At 41.6% G+C, this 22,016-nt stretch overlaps 1 protein-coding gene across 2 annotated transcripts in view; it reads left to right on the top strand.

Moving 5' to 3' along the window:
* FAR2 (fatty acyl-CoA reductase 2) overlaps window positions 1-22,016 on the top strand; it is a 148,467-nt gene that overhangs the window by 113,250 nt on the left and 13,201 nt on the right. For both annotated transcript variants that reach the window (XM_075162709.1, XM_075162702.1), the window contains exons 5-9: window positions 4,029-4,206; window positions 5,566-5,610; window positions 11,108-11,226; window positions 14,026-14,093; window positions 20,445-20,616. In XM_075162709.1, coding sequence (XP_075018810.1) covers window positions 4,029-4,206; window positions 5,566-5,610; window positions 11,108-11,226; window positions 14,026-14,093; window positions 20,445-20,616 — 582 coding nt within the window. The remainder of the gene's footprint in view (window positions 1-4,028; window positions 4,207-5,565; window positions 5,611-11,107; window positions 11,227-14,025; window positions 14,094-20,444; window positions 20,617-22,016) is intronic.

Here is a 22,016-nt window from a genome sequence, read left to right on the forward strand (position 1 = left end):
TGTCTGCAGTTCTGTAAATCTGTATTGCATTCACCCTGGACCTTCTCTTCTGCAGCCTGAAGAGTCCCGGCGTTTTTACTGTCTCCTCATATGCCAACTGATCTGCCTCCTTGACGATTTTAGTTGCCCTTCCTCTCTGCCTTTTTTTAAGTCCACTCCCTCCCTGAGGTGCAGGGGCCAAACAGAACCGCATGCAGTACTCAAGGTGTGGTCACTCAAAGTTTTATTTAAATAGCTTCAAAATGACACCATTGGTCTTGTTGTCAGTACCTGATGATGTCCAACATTCATTGACTTTTTTGTCTGCTGCTACTCATTGACTCGGAAATTGCATAAAGCTGTCAGCTATGCTTCCAAGAGCCAGTTCTGAGTTCAGCAACCTCTAAGACCAGTTTAGACTGCTTTTCCCTAAATGCATTGCCTTACCTTTATTTACGGTGAAGCTAATCTGCCACCTTTTTGCCCACTGGTTCAGTTTTTACGACGTCCTTTGGAGTTCATCACTATCAATATTACATTTCACTGCCCCGAAAAGCTTCCCATCACTTGCAACTTTGGAAGCAATTAGCGTTGATGGCTCAGATAAAAAAGACTCCAGCAAAGGACTGAATGCTAATCAGAAATGTGTAGAAGTGCGTGGCTACCCCAGAGGTTGCAACTTCAGCTGCTTCATATAAGACACTAAGAATTCTTTTATTGTAGTTTGCATGTGCAGCAGGGAGGAAGATGTTTGAAAGAAAGGCTGAATGACAGAGGATGGGCTTTCAGGTGTGTTCTTTGATATGTTTATCTTGGTTGTATGTTTGGTTGTTTTTCTTAGTCACATAATTAGAGATGGGTTTTCTTTTCTACTAGATTTTTGAATTTTTACTATGTCCTATACTCCAGAAGTTCACAAACTTCTGGTACTTTTAGTGGGACAGAAGTCACAGCATGCCCTCAGCGAGGATGGCATCTGTTTCTTTGCAGTGTTTGCAGGTAGCGTTATAATTGCTCACAGCAAAGACAACCGCTGCCTTCAAAAGCATTGAAATCAGGTGGGCCTTATTGAAAATCACTGTCTTCAGGGTCATTGATTTGGAAGGTGTTCTGCAAATCAAAGGCGACATATGAAGGAGATGCATGGGGCTGCAGAGTGTGTGGAGGAGCAGGATGGGGAAAGTCCCTGTGATGTTGGGACAACATAATACAGGCAGAATGGGATAGAGAAAACTCTGAGAGACTGTGAAGGGGATTGCTTGGACAGAGAGAAGACAAAGCAGGGTTGGAAGGAGAAGGGAGAGATGCACCTTTTATTATTCACTATATAAGTGGAAGAAATAGTATGTGGATATCTGGGTACAGAAGGTTTCAGAGAAAGGAGGTGAACAGATATTGGAATGTTACCTTCAAAAGGGTGGGGGAGGGAAAAAAGGAGACAAGGAAATATAAACAACCCTTGTTTTAAAGTGCTTTTCTGCAAGTGCATTAAGAGGCATGATCACACAACTGGATGCAGTAACAGATCCATTTAATGATGCTTTTGGCATCATTATATGCTTATGATTCTTTATTCAGTTGAAATCCCAATTGGGCTCCCAGCTGTTTCTTTTTCTGTTCTTGTCCTCCTATTATATCCCTGCTTTTCAGTATTTTGATATTTAACCTGCAAGTAAAGCCTTAGGCCTAATCTGTGTAAACCAAAAGTCACACTTCTAAGTGCTGCCAGGCCAATAGAGGAAACACATAATCTGCCACATCAAGCAAGGTTTGCCTTAATCTAAAGCTGAGTGAAATCAGCTTTGAAGGGTGTGCTGAGGTAAGGAACACAGCGCACAGTGAAGTGTGGGCTGAAGCAGAACTGTTTTCATTATTGCAGAAAATACAGATCTGTCATCACTTACAAGAAAGAGAGTGTCTTATTAATGCTAAGTGATTAACAACGAAAGTTACTTTTTCCTATGGCAGAGTAATTTGGTGCATATATGTGATGAAAGAGGATGTTACTCATTGTTTAATTTGCATCTCTTGTTTCTATGGGGCAATTGCAGCAGTGAGCAAAAGCAGTAGCTTTGTGATTTAGCATTTCAAAATCTTCAAAGTAGGTCACAGGGGAGTAGGAATGGTTTGCTTCACTGAACTATCAGTTCAGCATTCCTGTGATGGTAATGCTGGTAGATCAAATCACCTGGTAGGGTGAGAGGCAGACAGGAGTGTGGTCCTCTTGATGACCACTTAAAGTAATGCAGAAAGGGTTGTCTGGAACAATGAGAGCAAGGGGAAATTGCTTCTCCTTGTACTTCTACACCTGTCTTTGCTTTGTGAGAAACACTAACCTGTAAGCCCCTATTATTTAAAAAAAAAAAAAAAAAAAAAAAAGGGAGGAGGAGGGAGAAGAGACTTGTATGCAGCTTAATCTGAGTTCCCAAATGAACCTAGTCTTCCTCCAGGCTCTGCAGAAATAGACATCTCCTTTTGGTAGGCTGGTAATTAATTACTCAACAGATTCAAAAAATGGCAAATGGCAATTTATCTGAGACCCTGAGGAGACTGGGTTCAATGGCTGCCTAAACAGGCTTTGTAAATTAAGTCAATATCGTGTGCTGCTTATAGCCTCTGTGTATGTAGTTCAACTTCGTATTTTCTGCCTTGTTTCTGAAGCATGGGGCTAAGGTTGCAAAGGAAAGTATTTGTGCCTCCGTAACGCTTTTTTTATTTAAAAAAAAATAGTTTCTATTTACTAAAAACTGCCAGATTCTTTTTAACTCATTCCAAAACTGAGAGATTCACTGAATTCAACCCTCCCCTGCAAACTGTTTCACAGTTTCAGTGAATCAGTGTTTTCTCGTACAATAGTTTTCCTGTAATATTTCCATCTGTGTCTGATGCGAGCCATCTGAAAAAGTGCGCACCAGCCATCAGGTGTTTGCATGTTTAAGTTGGTATGATCAAGTAATTCTCCAGGTGTAACAGTCTCCGCCTTATTCCTCTCCCCTTGACCTCCACCTGTTTCTGAAATTCAAGATAAGGAGGGATGAAGCGAGGATCTGCAGGAAGCAGTATCCTTGCAATGCCCCTGGGAAGGACACACCCATTCAGTCTGAACTGTAAGTCCATTGACTTAATTACAAATTGGATTATAGGAGTTAATCCGTGATTCTGTGGTGTAACACCAGGCTGCTGAAAGCCTGTCGGGGATTGGCAGCAGTGTGCAAGGGCCCTGGAAGTACAGCCAGTTCCTGTCCTTTAGACCCAAATGCTGGCAGGACCAGTGATGTCTTGATGGTGTGCCAGGGAAGAGCCTCTGAGCCATAGGCCCTTGCTGCAGCACCACGGTGGTAACGGACACTATTTTAACAGTATATATGTAACTACTTCTGATAGATCAGATACTTGAATACCTTAACAAAAAAAAAAACACCCTTGGTGGGGTTTTTTTTAAAGCAGCTAACACTGACAGTTTCTTAATTTCCTACATGAACAAGCCAGTGGAAAACCAGTAGGAAGGAGCACCTAACATCATTGTAAATTGTGCTCCTGGAATAATATCTCTGTAGTACGTTGTTCTAGCTTTTGAGACCTTTGTAATGCTACTCGACTCAGTAACTCAAGGTTACCAAGAATCTCCTGAAATATGCTTGGGAGTATATAGGGACTGTGTTGGCTAAGGATGAGCGCTACCTAGTGAGAGTGCTAGGTTGGAATGCTCCATCAGTCTGTAGACCATGGCTATATCTACGTTCCAGATTGCAGTGAAGCGTAAAGCACACAACAGATTGCTTTAGAATGAGATTGTATAGATACCTGAAGTTGAGCTGGACATTGTAGCATGAGGCTCACCAGGGTTATTTTGCACTTTGAAGAAAAAAGTAACCTTTCCCCCAGAGAGCTGTTCTAAATCCAAACCAGTTGCTCCTTGCTTTGTCTTAAATAGCTTTGACTTGCTTATCCTTTGTTTCAGGTGAGAATTCCTGTCTCACTGGTCTTTTTTGCCTCAGTATTTTCTCTCTCTGCATGGCGGATAATGATGTTCTCCTTGTTTTCTGTAGGTGGTTGGATGAATCTATCATTCAAGACATCACACCCAAGCTGCTTGGAGAGTGGCCCAACACTTACACCTACACCAAAGCCTTGTCCGAATACCTGATACAGCAAGAGAAAGGAAACTTGAACATTGCTATCATCAGGCCATCCATCGTGGGAGCTAGCTGGCATGAGCCTTTCCCAGTAAGCATGAATACACAGCAATTCTCTACTGAGAGCCCTGTGATACAGCTGTAGCTGCAGTACTGTCAGGAATCTGTCCCTACTTGTAGCAGTGTCTGCTTGAGAAACAGGTGCCACAGTTCATAGGGAAGTGCATGGAAGAGGTGGAGGACCTGTGCTGGAGTAGAAGAGCAAGCCTTCATCAGCATCTTCAGGAAAGACTCTTGCCTGCAAGTGAAAAGAACATATTTAAGCAATAATAAGAAGAGCTGGGATAATAATAGTACAAAATGCTGGACTTGCGACTGACAGTCTTACACGCAGAGGATGGTGCCCAGACAGACACACGGGGGAGTTTCTGTACTAGCTGGGGAAACGTGAGATCTGAGGGTCGGTCACAGTCCTGATGCATTCTGGTTCAAGTCTTTCCATGGTCTAGTCAGCCTATTAATGAGGTCCTGATGAGCACCCTAGACCTCACGTGGTCCCTGAAAGGATTTGATAATGTAATGTGCAGTTACCTAGCATCTTTGTCTTATGTTGGTAGTTGTTGAATTCACTGGATTCACACTTGTATGGGCCTGTTGCAGATACAAATGTCAGCCATGCAGTAATTAAATTTTAGACTGAAATAATTCACTAAGCTAAATATACTAGTAGGAACAACGTGCCCTAACATTGCAGCCAGATTGGAAAGGCGACATAAAGTCACCTTTGGCTTTCATGCAGCAAAAAGTGTGTCAAAGATGACCGAGATATAGCCGAGGCCCTGGGCCAAGCTCCCCATCTTGGAAAGACAAGGCCAACTCTGTTATGTGTCATAACCCATTTCGAATCAGACAGCTCATCACTGCTCTTAACTCCAGCTCCCACAAGTGCCAGTTTCCCTGACCTGCAGTAGGATGGGATTCAAAAGGGGAGTGGTATTTTTTTCTGCCTTGCCTTAGAAATTAGTTGGAGTAATCAAATCGGTCTCAGTGACATCTGCATGTTGTATGTTGGAGGGTGTATAACGCAGACACTGTTTTCAGCAAGTGTGACAGCACCAAGACACCGTAGTGTTTAAAGCCAGACTTTATTCCTGTAGCCAAGTTATTATAGGACAGAAGCAGTTTCTAAAAACAAAATTTGTTTTTGTCGTTCATGGGTAAATTGCAGACAGTATGAGGTATCATACAATGCATCCCCTATTTAAAATCAATTAGGTACTTCGTACTGGTTAGCTTCCTGGCAGCTGTCCCAGATAGGCTGGCATACGTCTTAACTGTTGTCTCGTTGCTTCTTTGTCTACAGCACAGCATTGCAGCCCTTTCACCATTTCGAAGCCGGTGGAAGCAACATGTCGCTGAAAGAAATAGTAACCATTCTTCTTTTTTGCAGGGTTGGATTGACAGCTTCAACGGGACGAGTGGAATACTTGTTGCGGTATGTCTAGTTACTATTTAAGCTCCCCTTAAAGTGGAGTTAGAGTTCCTAAAATAGCAACTTTAAAGTTACTCTAAAGCCCCACTTAGAAATTGTGTGCAAAAAAGGATCATAGCCATTTTCTGAATCTGGTAGAAAGATGTCACACACTTGCCATACATCTGTATGCTTGTAGGACCCAGAAGACTGTCTGTATGCTCCGCTCAAAAAAGGACATTGAGAAAGTATTCATGTTGCTGGTTCACTAAACATGAATTGCAGTTTTTAGTTTTGGAAAATTTGGCCAAATTTTCAAAGAAAGGGCAAAAGATGCATCATTGAAACTAGGGGTAATTCAGATGTCAAAGCCTGAATCTTGTAACAGAACTTAATTTTACAGGCCAGATTACTGCTACAAGGCAGCATTACTTATACTCTCATTTATCTTCATATGTATTGTTTCTAAGTCCACTGCTATAGTTTGTGACCACTCCATAATAACAAAGACTCGGGGTCTCATTTGCCATTGCTTTGTACAGGAGTTCTCCATGTGCAGAGTACATCTAAATAATGTATGTAACTATCAACTCAGACTCTGCCAGTCCCACAGATAATTCACTATATTCTTGCTTAACACTGATGTAAATAACTACTGTGCAAAATGGCAAGGAACAAACCCCTAAGATGAATAATAACTTAATAAGATATTCCCTGTAATATGAAAACAATCATTACAATTTAACATACAAAAACAGTAAAGTTGCATACCGTTTCTCCTGGCTTATATTTTTTTCTGAACTAAAATCGCTGCCTTAGGTCTATTTGTCAATGCATAATGCTGTATAGCTATGGGCAGGTATTTTTGTTCACGTATGATTTGTCCACCTTGATTGCTTTGTAAAAACTACATTGTAATCAGCCTGATGCAGTATATAAAAGGATTAGTAGTCGACAATCATAGGAGAGGACAATAAAATCCAAATATCATCTTGTTAAAAAAACTCATTTGTACCTGAAGTAGAGCGTAAATAGAAACTGTTACAGTTACTTCTGGAATCCACAGGACTAGCGAAATTACTGGGTATATCCCAGCTAATGCTTTTATCTGAAACCCCAGTTACACATTTCAGAGACGTTTAAAAGCCCTCAAACGCATCATTTGTGTTCACAAAGTGCTATTAGCTCCTATTCATCTCACAGTTTCTTTAAAATAATTATCTATCAGCCTTTTACTCATTGCTGACTGCTCATAAAGCTTGTATTGCCTCTCTCTGCTCTGCTCACAGCATCTTGTTCTGTTTTCTGTGTTCTTGCAGACGTCTTGTCATTATCACGATAAAGGTTTAACAGTTCCTTAATTTTTTTAGATCCACTCCTTATATTTTCATGTGACAGGCTCTAACTTTTGTAATAATATCCATGAGTTTTTTATGTTGACTTTGGAGCATTAAAAATGTCTGTCACGAAAGTTTGTCTAGAGTTAGCTTGCAAGAAGGATGTTGTACAAAAGATTTCCATTGCATTGTTGTTTACTCCCCACAAGTGAATTACCTAAGTAACAATTTACAGCAAGTTGCTGTCGTACATGTATCGTATGCCAGTACGTTATAAAACACAGGCCAAATTCATATGCTTTCAGCCATATAAAAACATGCTCATCAAATCTTTTGTCATTTAAGAAGCATTTTTCCCCATCCTTGTTTCTTTTCTTTTAACCTGTCAACAAGTAAAAAACACCTAATGGTTAAGTATTTGGAAATTTTGCCCATATGTCAGTCTTTTTTAATAGTGTCTGCTTTAGGAACTTACACTGGAGCTTGCATATATTTTACATGCTTATCCTTTGCCACTCATACCAGTAACTAATATTTTCTTTCTTCAAAGCAAAAATTTCTGGCCTTATTGAATGCAACAGCAAACGTAACGGTGGTTTCACTTAGGCCAGGTTTCACACACAGACGCCAGCCTGTATCTTTACCTCCAAATTAACTCTATGGAAAGTGAAGTTTTTGAGATTCTAGGGCCACTGTAGTAAATAACTTCCCTTTTATATAAAAGCTTTGACTTGTACTGAAATAATTTTGAAATAGAGGTGGTATTTTTTGGACTGAAGCTCTGAGGTTCTTCAATACAGGAAATAAAAGACAATGAAATTCATGTCATCTGCACTGAGCTCTTCACAGATGAAAGATGATGATTTGATATGTACCTATATTGAGACTGAACCAAGAAAAAGACAAAAAGCAATGACAACAGGGGCAGGGTGTAGAGACGAGGTCGTTGTCCATGTCCCACGGCTCTTTGGCCCCACAGGCAGCGGTGTTGGCTGGCATCCGTCAGGAGCAGAGACTCTGATGTGAGAAGCGAGGGGGGACTGCCAGTGCTGACAGACACTATTTGTCTTGTACTACCTGCAGTTGCTACTGAACTTAGTTGGACTGGTACTAGTTTTCTGGAAGTGAAAGGTATTTATTATTAGGGAGCCTAAGAGACTTTTGGTCTTCTGGGAGTGGTGCGGAAATAAATACATGTTTTGAGTTAATGTGCTTGGATATGGTGAATTGGTAAATCCTGTTTGGTAGTTTGAAAATTAACCCTTGAACATGTGAGTTATATGTTAGTTTGATTACCTGGAAGTTGTGTGATTACAACCAGTTGTCTCGGCCAACTATATTTCAAAGTCAAGTCAAACTGTATTTATTAGTCAAGTACCTTTATTAGCCTTAATTAAGGATGGAAAAAGCAAAAGGGAAATGTTTTGGTGTTTGTGGGGGGTTTTTTTGAAGTCCCCCCCATACTAAAACATTCACTTTCAACTTCTAGCCCAAGCTCATCCTATTCAGAGAACAACCCTCAGATTCAGATTTGGCTCAGATGATCTTTGGGATCATCTGGGCAGAATCTGAACTCCAAACCTTGCAAAGATTTTTTTTTTTCCCCCTCAGTCACCACTATAATATTTGAGTCTGATCACTTCATTCCACAGACAGATATATTTCTTTTAAATATTCATGAAATATGGGAGTTCAAGTTGGTTTTGATAGTCTAATTATGTTTGTTTCACCGACAGTTGCTCCAGCTGCTGTGGGGAGAAGCTTTGTTGATTGAAAAACAAAGTGAAATTAATTACATTTCTGCTGGACTGTAATTGAGGCATTTTGTCTCGCTGTTCCATATTACACGTAAAGACCTTCCTCCCTGCAAGGCAGTGAAACTGTAGGGCAGAACCGTGGTTTAATTCATGTTCTGGACAGTGGCTGGCCCCAAAGCGCTGCAGCTGGGAGGCTGTCCAGAAACGTGACTCAGACCACCAAATGGTTTCAGAGGCTTCACTAAAGTAGCTTCTGTTTCACTAAAGAGAGAAAAATGTCAGCAACTACAAATAGAAATCAAGCCATACCTGATAAAAAAGTACCAAACCATTTCCAATGTAAAAAGTAAATTAAAACATTTAAACCTGAAGTCTTTATTAAATACACAATATATTAAATATCTAATTCATTCATATGCATATGACCATCGCAAGCTGTTCTGAATACAGGTATGTTTGCAGCACATCCATCAAACTTCCTAGTTTTGAAGCCTGACCTCAAAAAGGTCTTTAGTGTACCTATGAAAACGTGATAGTGGATCACACAGTGGTCTCTAGTGGGCATGTGTTCACAGCAGTGGAAAATTCATAGCTGAGCTTGATTGCCTCCTTTGGTTCTTTTTGCTTTTTTTCCCTTGAAAAATCACTAGTAGGAACAAAAAAAAAAAAAACATAGTGATGTTGCAAGTTAAGGTTTTAATGTCTAAGCATAACTGCGATTCAGCTTAAGGCAGCAGAGGTTAACTGCAGGCCGTGGGTTTGAGGAGGGTGTTTGGAGTCATGTGGGGAAGCTTACATCGCTGCCTCTGAGTCTGTCTGTCTGTCTACGATCCCTTTGCCAGCTGCACCGAGGATGAGATGTGACTGCTCATGAAAATTAATCAGTCATAAGTGGTATTCCCTTACTTGCAAGCTGTGAAATGTAACAAAACCGTCTGACTATAGAAGGGGAAAGGAGGGGGAGCGAAAGAGAATAAAATAACCCAGATAAACACCTCCCAAACAGGGGATGCCGTGTCCCTGAAAATCCATCAATTACCAGTAGACAATGGCATATGCTTTGCAAGTTAATATCAAGTCTTAAATGCTTTTTTTCATCACATCTTTCTTCTCCCCAGACTTCAGGCAAGTGTTTTTGCACAACTGGGCAATTCCTGTCTAGTTGCTGTAGCAAAGCTTCATCTTTCACAGCTGGAGAGCTATTTCATGATGAAATGGGAGTCTCAGGTTGGAAGAAAAGAAAAACTTGCTATAAAATTCCTTTGCCCTGACTTTTAATATTCTTGGATCTGTAGAGCATATTCCTTTGCCCCTTCACTCAGTCCTTCCCTTTGGTTTTACATGGATCTAAATTAGAAGAGCTTTTTTTTCTTCCTTGCTTCACTAGCTCTTTTACCCTCCCAGTTCTTTCACTGCGTCCTCAGCTTCTACTTCAAACTCAAATTCATTGCATTTTATTTCCCACATACTAGATAACTTGACTGCAACCTTGACTCTGCTGTTGGGGTTTCCTTTTTTAATTGCTCTCTTCAGCCCTCATATTTGACACACTAGGTTAAGTTCCTTCACCCCATTTCACCTCCACGTTTCTGTATTTCTGAATTGTCCTGTCCAATTAATTCTGCCATGTTGATGCCATCTGTTCATGTAAGCCTCTTCCAGCCATGTCTCTCCTGTGGAACCTCCAAAGACTAATTGGTCATCGGGAAAACCCCTTGATAAGCATTCAGGTTAAATATATATATTTTGGGGAGCCTGACCCCTGACAAATGTACTTCCAACCAAAGCAAAATGAAAATCTTCTGTTCTTGCTTACCTCTTCTCTTTGGTTGTCAGTAGTTGAAAATGAAAATGTTGAAAATACTTTGTATTTTCGCTCATTCATTTCCTGAGTTTCGTTGGGTGGCGAGCTCTTCAAGGCAGGGGCCGTGTCTTGACTGTATTTTTGTGCTTAACAGACACAGCTTTGGAAAACAGGAGGGTGTGAACACATCCAAAAGAAAGGGAGTGAACTTTTCAAAAAGCCTATTGATGTCATTTCCAAAGTGACTATTGTCTCTGAGGGACACTCAGACCTCTCTCTGCCTGGGTCACTTAAGAAAATGGAACTTCAGGTGTCATAGGGAATTTTACTGCAGTAAATTCAAATGTGTTTCTTTTTAAGATATTTATTTCATATTGAGTTAACTAAGAGCCACAGCTTTTCTTGTTATACACAGCACAGATATCATCATGTTTTAGACTTCCTCTGAGAACACAGAACAGTGGGATCCAGGTGGGATCTATCTTTGTTTTCACAGAAACCAAATAATCTTCTGCAGCAGGTACCAGGCTTGAAAAGTGCTAACGTGACGGTCTGTCCTCAATCCAAGCTGATGAAATCTTACCATGGCCTTACATCCGTGACTGTTTTCCTTTGTCCCACAGGCAGGCAAAGGGATTCTGCGGACCGTCATCGCCAACAACGAAGCGGTGGCAGATATGATTCCAGTAGACGTCGCCATCAACCTCACCCTTGCGGCCGGGTGGTACACTGCCGTGCACAGGTGGGAAGGCACTCCTGCTTCTGCCGGACTTGGGCATTTACTGCCTGCACCAGGACTTTAAAGGGAACCAGAAGCTAATTGAAAACCTGTGCAAGAGCCTTGTTGATTCATTTTCTGGTTCATGTTTTCTTCCCCGGATTGGCAAGGACTAAGAGTGTAGCAGAAGCAATAAAGGCAGGCTTTAGAGTTAGGAAATCGCTAAAGCTACAGGTGGGGCCTGTTTCTCAGTACAACGTAAGCTCAGCTGATAAGTCTCTCCTTTAGAAGTCACTTTTCTGAAGTCCAAGAGCTTTACTGCAGCTTCTCAGCAGCCGTTTTTTAGGCCTCCTTTCTCAGGCAGCTACACTGAGTCGCTTTTCAAGTGGCTTCTAGAGTTTCCTTGGTGAAAATGCTCTGTGTATTTTCCTTGGAAAACACTGCACGATATAAATATAGTATGGACTCATATGATGGGGGAAATAATTTAAAAAAAAAAAAATTCTTTGTGCTGTTGAGAAGGGTATGTATAAGTGACATTAAGGTTTTAAGATCTTTTCTTTCTCTGGCTCTGACCTTTAATCCTTAGTTAGGAAGTGCTACAGAGTAAACCACATGAATTATTCTGGAGGTTTATGCAACTCTGAGAAATCAATACCAGGCAAATAAAAGGCAGAAATATTTTACTTTGAAGGACAGAGTAAGCCCTCTGAGCTGAGGGTAGAAAAGAGCTGCATACTGTAACCTAAATACGGGGATCCTAAAAGGATCTTAAAAGGCAGCTTACCAGCTCTTCAGATTTATTTTTCTCATCGTTTTGCCCCCCTCCATCAGCAACAGACAAAGCAGCACGGTCTGGGAAAAATAAATACAGCTTCCCCTTACACACACACCCCCCTGAGAGCCTCCAGATGAAGAGGGCTACAGCCTGTCCATAAAGCTGGAAAAGGAGATGAAGACGTGCTGAGGAGCAGTATATCAGCACGCAGGTAGACTTCCTGGCTCTGGCCATGGTAGGAAAAGTGCCATTTTTTCTAACCTTTCATTGGCGAAAGATACATGCTTTTAATCTGGTTCCCACACAAATAATTATTAGGCTAAAGGAGCAATTACAGAACTTGATTTAAAGCTTTGTCTAGCTGGGCACAACCCCAAGGTTAGCAATCTGTAAATAAAAAAACAAGAGCCTGAGCCTTCTGTAAATTTAATTTCTCTGAGAGAGTTTCAGGTTTAGATGCTGTCCTGAAGAATAGCATGTGTGGTTTAAATTTTTTTTTTTTCCCAAATCATCTAATTAGAAAGTCAGTATCCTTCAGGGCAGGTGACATTACTGAGGGAAATTAGATTCTAAAACTTAGAAGAGAATTGCAATCTTCATTACCTAGTGTAGAAGCTCTATACTCTACCAAGGTCAGTGACTCAGCTGGAGGGCGGAGAATGGAAAAAAATCAACAGGGAGAGACTCTTCTCCGGAAGCTGGGAAAATGGAGAAATCATCTTCATTGGCGTTTAATGGGCCTGACCCACTGGAGTAAGTGGAAGCCTGTGCTTTCACTTCAGTGCACTTTGCAACAGGCTGTATGTTGTGGATTTTCTATAAGGTGGATTTTCTATAAGGATACATATTACAGGTGGATTTTCTATAAGGATACATATTACAGATTTAGTCCTTAGTGGGTTGCCGTATTGATTTCCATAATGCAGAGTTTCCCCACATTAAGCACTACTGTGCATTTTTATGTTTAGCACCCTATTAGGCTTCTACTCAGTAATTAAGTGTTACAGGCGATCATGGATTCAGAGCTTGATACATGTCTATTAGTCCTAACCATCCCTAGAAGTCTGCTAAGGATTAGTAATAATGACAATATACTGTATATTGCCATGATTTCAAAGCATTATTAAAAAAAGCACCATTAAAACTGTGCAGTATCCAAATGCAGTTTTCAAGTATTACTGTGCGAGATTTCCTATCCCAGGTTTAGGGGTTCTATCACCTCGTCTCTTCAGTCATAGGAGTTTTGAAAAGAAAAGTTCCTCGTAGCCAGCCTCCTCCAGTGGAGAAAGGCTCTGAGCACCGCAGGCACCCTAGGAGCTCTGAGGTGCTGTGTCCTCCACCCAAGCTGCCCTGTTCAAGGCCAGTTCTCACTTCTTTTAGCATTTTGGCAGATGGCTCCAGCTGCTAATGCAGAGTAAGAAAAATGCCGTATTGATGGCATCACTTGCACCCTTAGCAAGGCAGGCTTAGATCAAAAAAGCTGTTTGACTAATTCTTGCCTCGTTATCAAAGGAAGAAATAAAACCAGTATGATCTATGTTTAGTTCCATGCGCAAATAACGACCAAGCTTTATGTGGTATTAAAATGAGAATTTTGTTGAAATGGATTGATTTGTAATCACCACCCTGATAACTGGAGTTTCAAAGTAACACAAATCATACTCATTAAGTAAATGATTGCAAAATACACAGTGTGTCTCTGAGGTTGACTTGGGTCAATTGTTTGACCAACCAAAACCAACCAGAAATTTGTCAGTATGCATGCTTTCCTTATTGTTTTTATAATTTTTGATACGTGATATATGGATGATTTTTCTTAAACCCCACCTCTCTTTATGAATTTCATATGCTCTCCAGAATTTGACTGAATCGTATTAAAACTTCATGGTTTATACTATATTTTCATATTTATGAAAAATGACCTCTTCTGCATTTTTTGCGAGCTGATGTTACTGGTTTTTGGGCTGTTAGATTTCATGCTCCATTAATAAAGCTTTGGGTGCTTTCCTTCACACCTTAAAATAATACTTCTTTCTCTTTTCCAGACCAAAAACCATGTTGGTGTACAACTGCACAACAGGTGGAATCAACCCTTTCTTCTGGGGAGAAATACGTAAGGTCTAATTTAAACCTAGAATGTGTCAAACGTTAATAGTATTCTTTGGCCAGGCTTTGCAAAGGTGGTTTCCTATATTTAGGTGGCATTCAGCGTCTGCTATTCAAACTGCATGTGGGAGGCCCAATGGCAGTCAGTGAGGGTCCTGTGAGCAGAGGCTCCTGGTGCTGAGCATTCAGCTCAGGAAAGCGTCTATTCAGTTTTCATTGTGGGCGTAATCACATAACAACCCAGCAAAGTATGTGCTTTGCTGCACTGAGGTATTAAAGTGGTGGAAAAAGGAATAGAGAACCAGTCCCTTAATTCTATGAGAAGATGTTCTGCGTAGCTGTGACAAGACATCTTCCTCTTCTGATTGCTGGGGTTGCTAGGTTAGGGATTCTTTTTGTGCTTTGAAATCACCTGGAGAACCTTGATAGTGAATCTTGTATTCTTATAAAGGAAGCTCTAACTTTTAGAACACAGAAAACCAGTATACTGAGGAAGCAGAGCAGCCTTTCTTCCTCTTTCGGTGAAGAAAATTCTAAACAGAAATAATTGGGGTAGGCTTGAGAAGGCAAACCTTGAAATGACAGGTGTGCTTCAAGAACAGTTTGCCTTTTGATCATTAATTCTGTCAGTGGAAGAATTCAAATTATTTTTGACTTTTCTTCAAGTGGATGTGCTTCCGAGGCAGGGCTGAAAGAAAGGGAGACAAATCTTGACACCCTTACAGTGGAAAACTCATGCTGAAGCTAAGCAGCATAAATACTGCATACAGTCAGTACATTCATGGACAGATGTATGGGGTCTGATTCACTTTCTGTTATACATTAATTTGTATCTTTGTGCCTTAAATACAGGATGCTGGCACTGTATCCACCACTACTGTGGTGTTTCGCCTCTCAGCCTTTGCTTTGCATTTGTCTTTGCATTATTTAAGTGGCAAACTGTAAGTCAGCAGAGAATCAGACCATAATTGCATTTTCAGAACAAGGCTTATCTGAAAATCCTACTAATGCCCTACCATGAGATTTGATCAAGTGATCTAGCAGGGAAGAGGTTTCAGCAACTGGCTGAGGGGTGAGAAAAATCACACCAAGTTCCTAACGTATTTTTTTATGAGAGATCTAACATTGTGGTTTGTCACAGTCTGAGAGAAGGTGAGGCTTCATAGATGATTGTTGGAGAATGTAGCCAATCTCCATAACATGTGAAGTCAGATCTTCTGTGGCTTTTTCACAGGAATACATGCAAAACTCTTCACAGGTTGCTACTTTAGGCAACAGCCACCACAGCACTATTGCCTGAGGTTTGCCTTTCTTAACCCATTTTCAGTGTAATTTTACTGATGAAAACAACAATGTATTAGTGCATTGTAACTGATCTTACTCTGTTGTGTTGCTCATAACTGTGGATTTAGCAATGAAATCATCTGGGTGCAGCAGAAGCTTGCATAAGCAGTTCAGCTGTGTGATGGGACTGAAAGCAAAATTTTCTCCTTGGGTGACACTGTGGAGCTCTTTCTACCGCATGCTGTATCCACAGTTTTCCCGAGAGCAGCAGGCTGCAGAAGGGTATTAGGTATAGATTCATGAACAGGAATTAGGATGGAGTACTGAAGAGCAAAATTTTGCCCTTAAAGATGTTGCGTGGTTTAAGAAGTGGGTTTGGGAAGGGTTTATCGCATTAGGATGTTACGACTGCAGCCATCCAGTTAGAATTCTCAATTCAGTCTTCCACCAACTTCTTTTTGGTAAATACATACAATTCTGAAATCTTCTTTATATACACGACAGACTTTCTCAACCCATTCATACTACTTTCTCTGTCTACTCACTCTTACTTAGCTTCTAGGCAGCCAGTCTCATGGCATGCACTTCCAGCAGGCCTTTCAGAGCCATGATCTTTCTGAAATAAGAGCTACCACTGAGTAGTCCAGCCCCTGCACGGGAGGACTGAACTTCACCCACCAGTTCCCTCCTTCGCAGTGGGGCAGCATCTGCTACTCGAGTTGTCACCTTCTCTTTTCGAAAGCCTGTTTCCAACTGTGTTTAGCTCTGCCAACCTTTCAGGTTTAAATAGTTGAGGCCAGGTCTCTACCTCCAGTGGTTTTTCAGCTTTTTCAGAATTTTTCCTTTTCCCCAGCATGAAAGAAGCTGTTTGATGCAAACATACAGGAGAGACAGGATCGGCAGAGGGAAAGAGAGTCTGTCCAGGAGTCTGGGGAGGCCGGACTGGCACAGGGTCTGTAACTGGTCATCCAGGCGGAGGGTTGTGAGAACGAGACTGGAAGCTGGTGAGAAACAAGGGTGGGGAATGGGAGTCATCTGGCGTGGGACTGAGCATTTTAGTGCAAATCAAACGGGGGATTTGCAGAGGGGAGGACCTGGGCTACCTGGTAAGGGAGACTTACACCGGGACCAGCTGGAGGAAGGACAGGCGAACACAACAAAGTAGGGATTTTTCGGGGGGAAAGGAGGAAAGGAGAGAAAGATCAAACAGAGAAATTGAGACAGGAGTGGGCTGAAGATGCCCTGGGTAGGGAACAGAAGTGACTGCAATGGGAACATTCTGAGTACAAAGGTGATGACCTTGGAGGGAGGGAGGAGAAAGAGAATCTAGAAGAGAATTATTTGAAAAATACATGTCTACCTAAGAGCTTATGCTTAAACATCCATTGCAGACCAGTTTATTCTACCAATCTCCAGATACAGACAAACCTCTAGTGTTAAAAGGGACTTTAACTGATTTCTTTCTTTTCTAAATAATGCTATGCCTTGGGTTTTTTTTCTTATTGTCTTCCATTACTGCTGTTATTTTCCCTGCTATTACCAAAATGTGGTCAGACAACTGAGTATTAATTTGAAGAAGCGTATTCTGCTTGGCTGCAATGTAAGTCTTGCTGGTCTGACTTTGTGAAGTACATTTTGCAATTTCTGCTCAAAACTAAACCTCAAAGCAGGCTTTAAAATGGTGTTCAGCATGGGAGAATTTAATTTCAATTTATCCTTGACAGTCTACCTAGGCGAGACTGGTGTCTGATTCTCCCCCTGCTAAATCTGCCTTTGAGTTGTAGAATTTGCTGCTGTGGTTTTGTGCTGTGGTCGGAGGGAAAGACCACCCACCCGCGAAGTCGTTCCAGTAGCTCCGAGAGGTGATGTGTTTCTGGTTCGGGGTTCTCTGCCTGCCTGACCCGTCTGTCTGTCTGATTCTTCCTCTCTCTCTCTAGAACAAACTCTTATAGCATAAGAGACTTGCTGCACTCGCAAAGTTGAACATTTTCCAGAAATTGGGAGATTGTGCAATTGTGCTGAGTCAGTGCAAGCCAGGGTAAGGGAGGTTCGTAAAGAAAATGCCCATAGCATTAACTGTTCCAAGTTATGCAAAACTGGTGTTTACTGGACTTCCTTACAGTAAGTCTTTCAGGTTGGTCTCACTGCCTTTGTATGTGGTTTTTAAAACAAAACCGGTTTCATTCCTGGCTTTCAGAATTTTTCTTGAGTTTTCAGCAGATATCTCATCTGCATCTCATATGTGCTTCTCGCACCGAGTAGTATCACAGCATAATGCTGCAGCTGCTTTACCACAGCTGCGTTTTCCTCTGCAAGCCTTAAGTAACCACGATAAAGGTGTTGCTGATTTGTGTGAATTTGGTGTATGGCCGATGATCTGAAATGACAAGGGCTGCATTTTCCTCTTACTGATAGTTCTTTCTTGCTATCCTGACCAAAGATGCCAAAAATGCAAAGAGAAAAGAAAGGCAGTACTGTCTTTTATGTGTTTCCAAAGGGAAACCTTCTCAACCAGTTTACAGCTGAAAATTAGATTTGCAGTATATTAACATCAGGATTTGAATAAACAGAGCCATAAACATCTGCTGCAGACAATATCAAAACTATCGCAATTCCAAAATATCAGTGGCTCCCAGTTAAGCTGATAGGTTTCCATTAGGAAGTCAAGTGACCAAAAGAAACTAAACTTAAATATTGATAAGCAGATGAGAGTTTGTAAGTAAACTTGGATTTAAAGTGTCTCTTGGAGAAACTTCCTTACAGAGAGAAGCAGCAGAGTTCATGGGATTGCTCTCCTGTGCATCAGCTACTTGAATGGGCACAAACATACAGCCCTCTCCAAACTGGGAGCAGATATCTCTAAGCCAGCTAGGGCTTTGTCACAGTATAATCATAGTAAATGGCCATGCTGCTAACCCAGAGGAAAGAAACTCCTCACGCACTGCTTAGCCAGACACAAATTCTGCCAAGAGCTGGCCCGGGACAGTGGCTTCCTTCCCAGTAGCCCATCCCAAACTGTTTATCGCCACTCCCCTGCCAGGAGTAAACACCTTTCCAAATCTTCAGTAAAGAAGTGAGCCCTCCCTGCCAGGCATAACTACATGGGAAAGTTTAAATAGGAGTTTTTTGCTAATCCTTGCCATTTTGCCAGAGCGTGCGTATGTACAGCTCTGCCAGCACAGTTGGGACAGGTGGCAATCAGGGTGGTAAATCTGCCACTGGGAAGAGTAGCTTCTCCTCAGCTGGCAAAGCTGTTGACATATTTATCGGCACCCTGTGTGGATCGCACTCCCGGGGCTGGCAGCGCGGCTGATGCTGTGCTTCTCCTCCACAAATGCTCTTCTGCAGATGCGTGCGCTCAGCGCGTTCGTGGTATGAAAGCTCTTGGCAGGTGCTCACAGCGTGGAGGCAGCCTCTCCCCTGCCCACCCGGTCCGCTCCCCGTTAAATTGCTGTGGGTCCTGTACGTGGTGAGCGCAGCTACAACAGTAAATAAACTCTCTGTTTCTTTAAAAAAATAATCCATGTTCTTACCCTCTGCTGCAGAGGCTGGGGCTTGAGGGAGAAACCTGTGGGGTTTAGAGAGAAAAGACAGAAGGAAATTTTTCTTTTAGAAAATTTCACCTCTGATTATATAGCAACAGTTCTGACACTTGCACCTTTCATTTATATCAGTGAGAGAACATGCTGCAAAGGATAAGATTTCCATACTGCAGCCCACGGGATGACCACAAGATAACCATACCATTGCAGCGTGGCTACATGAATAAGGAGGGATGGCACTCCGTTCTAGCTATTCAGATGCAAGATGAGTTTCAGGAGAACTGGTCTTCAGCCATTAAACTTGCCGCGTATGGGACGCAAAAATTAACAATGAACTTGCACTAAAACTAAATTGTACTATTTTAAAAGTCTTTGTTGTCTAAACTTAGCAGCTAAGTGGCTAACAAGTCTCCTCTAGTTGCTGTTACTTAGGACGAGTACAGCAAAAATCACCAGCTGAAGTGCAGTAATGAGCTGACTGCAGATACCCAAGAGGACTGTCTAAATATTATGATTGGAATCTGCTTATCTAAGGATGATCTGGATGTTTCTTGTGACTTGTAAATTCTCATCTGATTTTCTATTTGTAACATAAGCTTAGAGAGTAAACTATAATATGAGCACAGATTGATGTTGTAACTCTCAAATTCATTTTTAAAAAAGTAAAATAAGCCCACATATTCTTCTTTGTTGAGCTCACTGGCACTCAGGAATAGGAGCACCATCTGTTTATCAGTCCCTAGGATGGTAGTCTTATATTCAACTACTGCAGTTCTATTAAGCCTCTGCAATATATAAATGCCCCAGATATGCACATCTAGATGCCACTTCTGTGGCACTGTGCCATTGCAAGAGCTCAGAATCAGGCCCAACATATTTTGTGCCTTAACATACAAAGGGAATGAAAGATTACTACCCTATCATTAGTTCTCAAGTTAAGAATGCAAGACAATTTGCTGCTTTAGTGCATCCAGAGCTCCTCTGAAAACAGGCTGAGTTATTTGGTGTTGTGGGTCAGATGTGGTTTGAAAGGATATAACGAAGTCTTTCTAGAAGCAGCACCCTATGTGTGTAAGTATTGACACCAGCCCTTTTAAAAATTTCATTAGAAATTAGAAATTTTTGTTATTATTTCTTAGAAATGTCATTATGTTAACACTTACCAATTTTTTCTACATCTACTGCAGGTGAAAGCAGAACTGCAGTTCCTTGGTTTGAAGCGTTTTAGGCTACAACTGCCTGCTTTTCCTCCATTACGTTTTGGCATGTTGATAAGGAAGTTTTTGTCTGCCACTATTAAGTCTAGAGTCAGATTGTGTTTCAAAGAGGCAATAGATGGAGTCATCAATTTTAATGCCAGAAGGGACCGTGAGATGATCTTGTCCAACGCCTGGTTACGTAGTTTGCAGAACTGGAGGTTAAACGTGATAAGCACTGTAACTTGGGCTTTACTGCAGCATGTTGGTACGGTTGTGCCCAACTCAACTGAAATTAAGTGCCTGATTTTAAGTAAAATGCCTATTCCCTTACAGAGCAGTGTGTCATGTCCACCTTCAAAAGGAACCCGCTGGAGCAGGCCTTCCGAACACCCAACGCTCACTTGACATCCAACTATTTGATAAACCAGTACTGGATAACCGTCAGTCACAAGGCACCAGCCATACTCTACGACCTGTACATGAGGCTTACAGGGAGAAAGCCCAGGTAAGAAACCGCATTCCCTGAGCCTCCTGCACACCTGCCACTGTTATGGAGAGCAGATCTCTAACAAGTTCTGAGAACTGGCTGCCTCAGCCTGGAGTCCCTGGTCTTCTTCCCATCTCCAGGCCTTGTCTTGAGGAGATTGCTCAAAAAGAAAAGGAACTGCATGGCCGTAGCTAAGCATAACCTAGGGTTCCCACTCTTTCCAGTACCTGGGGGACAGCGCATTTTTAAACTCAGCTTTACACACCTCGGGGGTTCCCAAGCCAGAAGAAGAGGACTGGTAGTCACATTGTCCTCTGTATAGCAAGATTTCCACCATTGCAATTTTCTGATGTGATTGCATCTATCTGTCATGAGTGAAGACTCAAGCTTGCATAAGGACTTGAGACGGGTAAGGTTTAGAACATTCTAATATTTTTTTCCCATAAATCAGATGCATAATTAGCAGTTGCCAGCACTGGCCCAGCACACTGAAATCTAGGACGTTTCTAAGTATGAATAAATTCTGAATTGTATTTACAAGGACAGTTTACCATTACAATTGGTATTTGAGCCTTGGCAGTGTCATGGCTTGGAGGAACATAGGCACACGTGTCCTGTGTGGAAGGAGTCCAGGTGTAAATAACATAACTCAGACAACGTCCTCCTTTACTCCCTGCCACCACAGAGGGGAATTTATTGTGCAACACAGGAGCCGTATGCCAGCACTGTGTTGATGTCAGCCGCTCTGTGCTCCTCTGTTAGTTAGAAAGCTGGCTTCGGCTGTTTGCAGGGAAATCCCTGGCTGGTGTATTGCCAGGATGAAGATTCAGGCTTCAGTGCTCTACTGTATCCATACTCAACTCATCATAAGGTGATGAGTTATCATATGGAATAGGTTATCTGGGAGCTGGTTATGGTTTTGCAAGTCTACTGTTTTATTCAGGACCAGCCTATGACCTTCACTAATTTGAACTGCAGAGTAGTTCGGAGGAACTCAGTTGTAATTCCTCCTGTAGTTATCACACGCAGTACCCCATCTACCAAAGGGTGGGTACAAAAGTCATCTCCTTCAGCTTCAGACTTTTATATACTGCCTCTCCTGAGAAGCTTACTTTAAGTATTAGCTCATTTCACATAAATTGCCAGATGTCTAGCAAAACTGCCCTAAATGTCATACTGTTATTGCTGCACATCCATCCATGACTTAGAAAATAATGTGTTTTATATCATTAGTAGTCTCTTGGGGCAATCTGTCACATCTGAGAATCTGCTCATGCAAGACTCAGTATGGGAGTAAATAAAGAAATCATTGCTGTAAACAGTTTTCTAGAAGACAAGATGCATTTCTGAAGTGTAGCTAATAAGGCTATCAGTGACAGCTAATACTTGCTTTTTTCCTCTCAGTTCCTACACAGTGA

This window comes from Calonectris borealis, chromosome 1 (assembly GCF_964195595.1).
Source record: "Calonectris borealis chromosome 1, bCalBor7.hap1.2, whole genome shotgun sequence".
Taxonomy (NCBI): domain Eukaryota; kingdom Metazoa; phylum Chordata; class Aves; order Procellariiformes; family Procellariidae; genus Calonectris; species Calonectris borealis.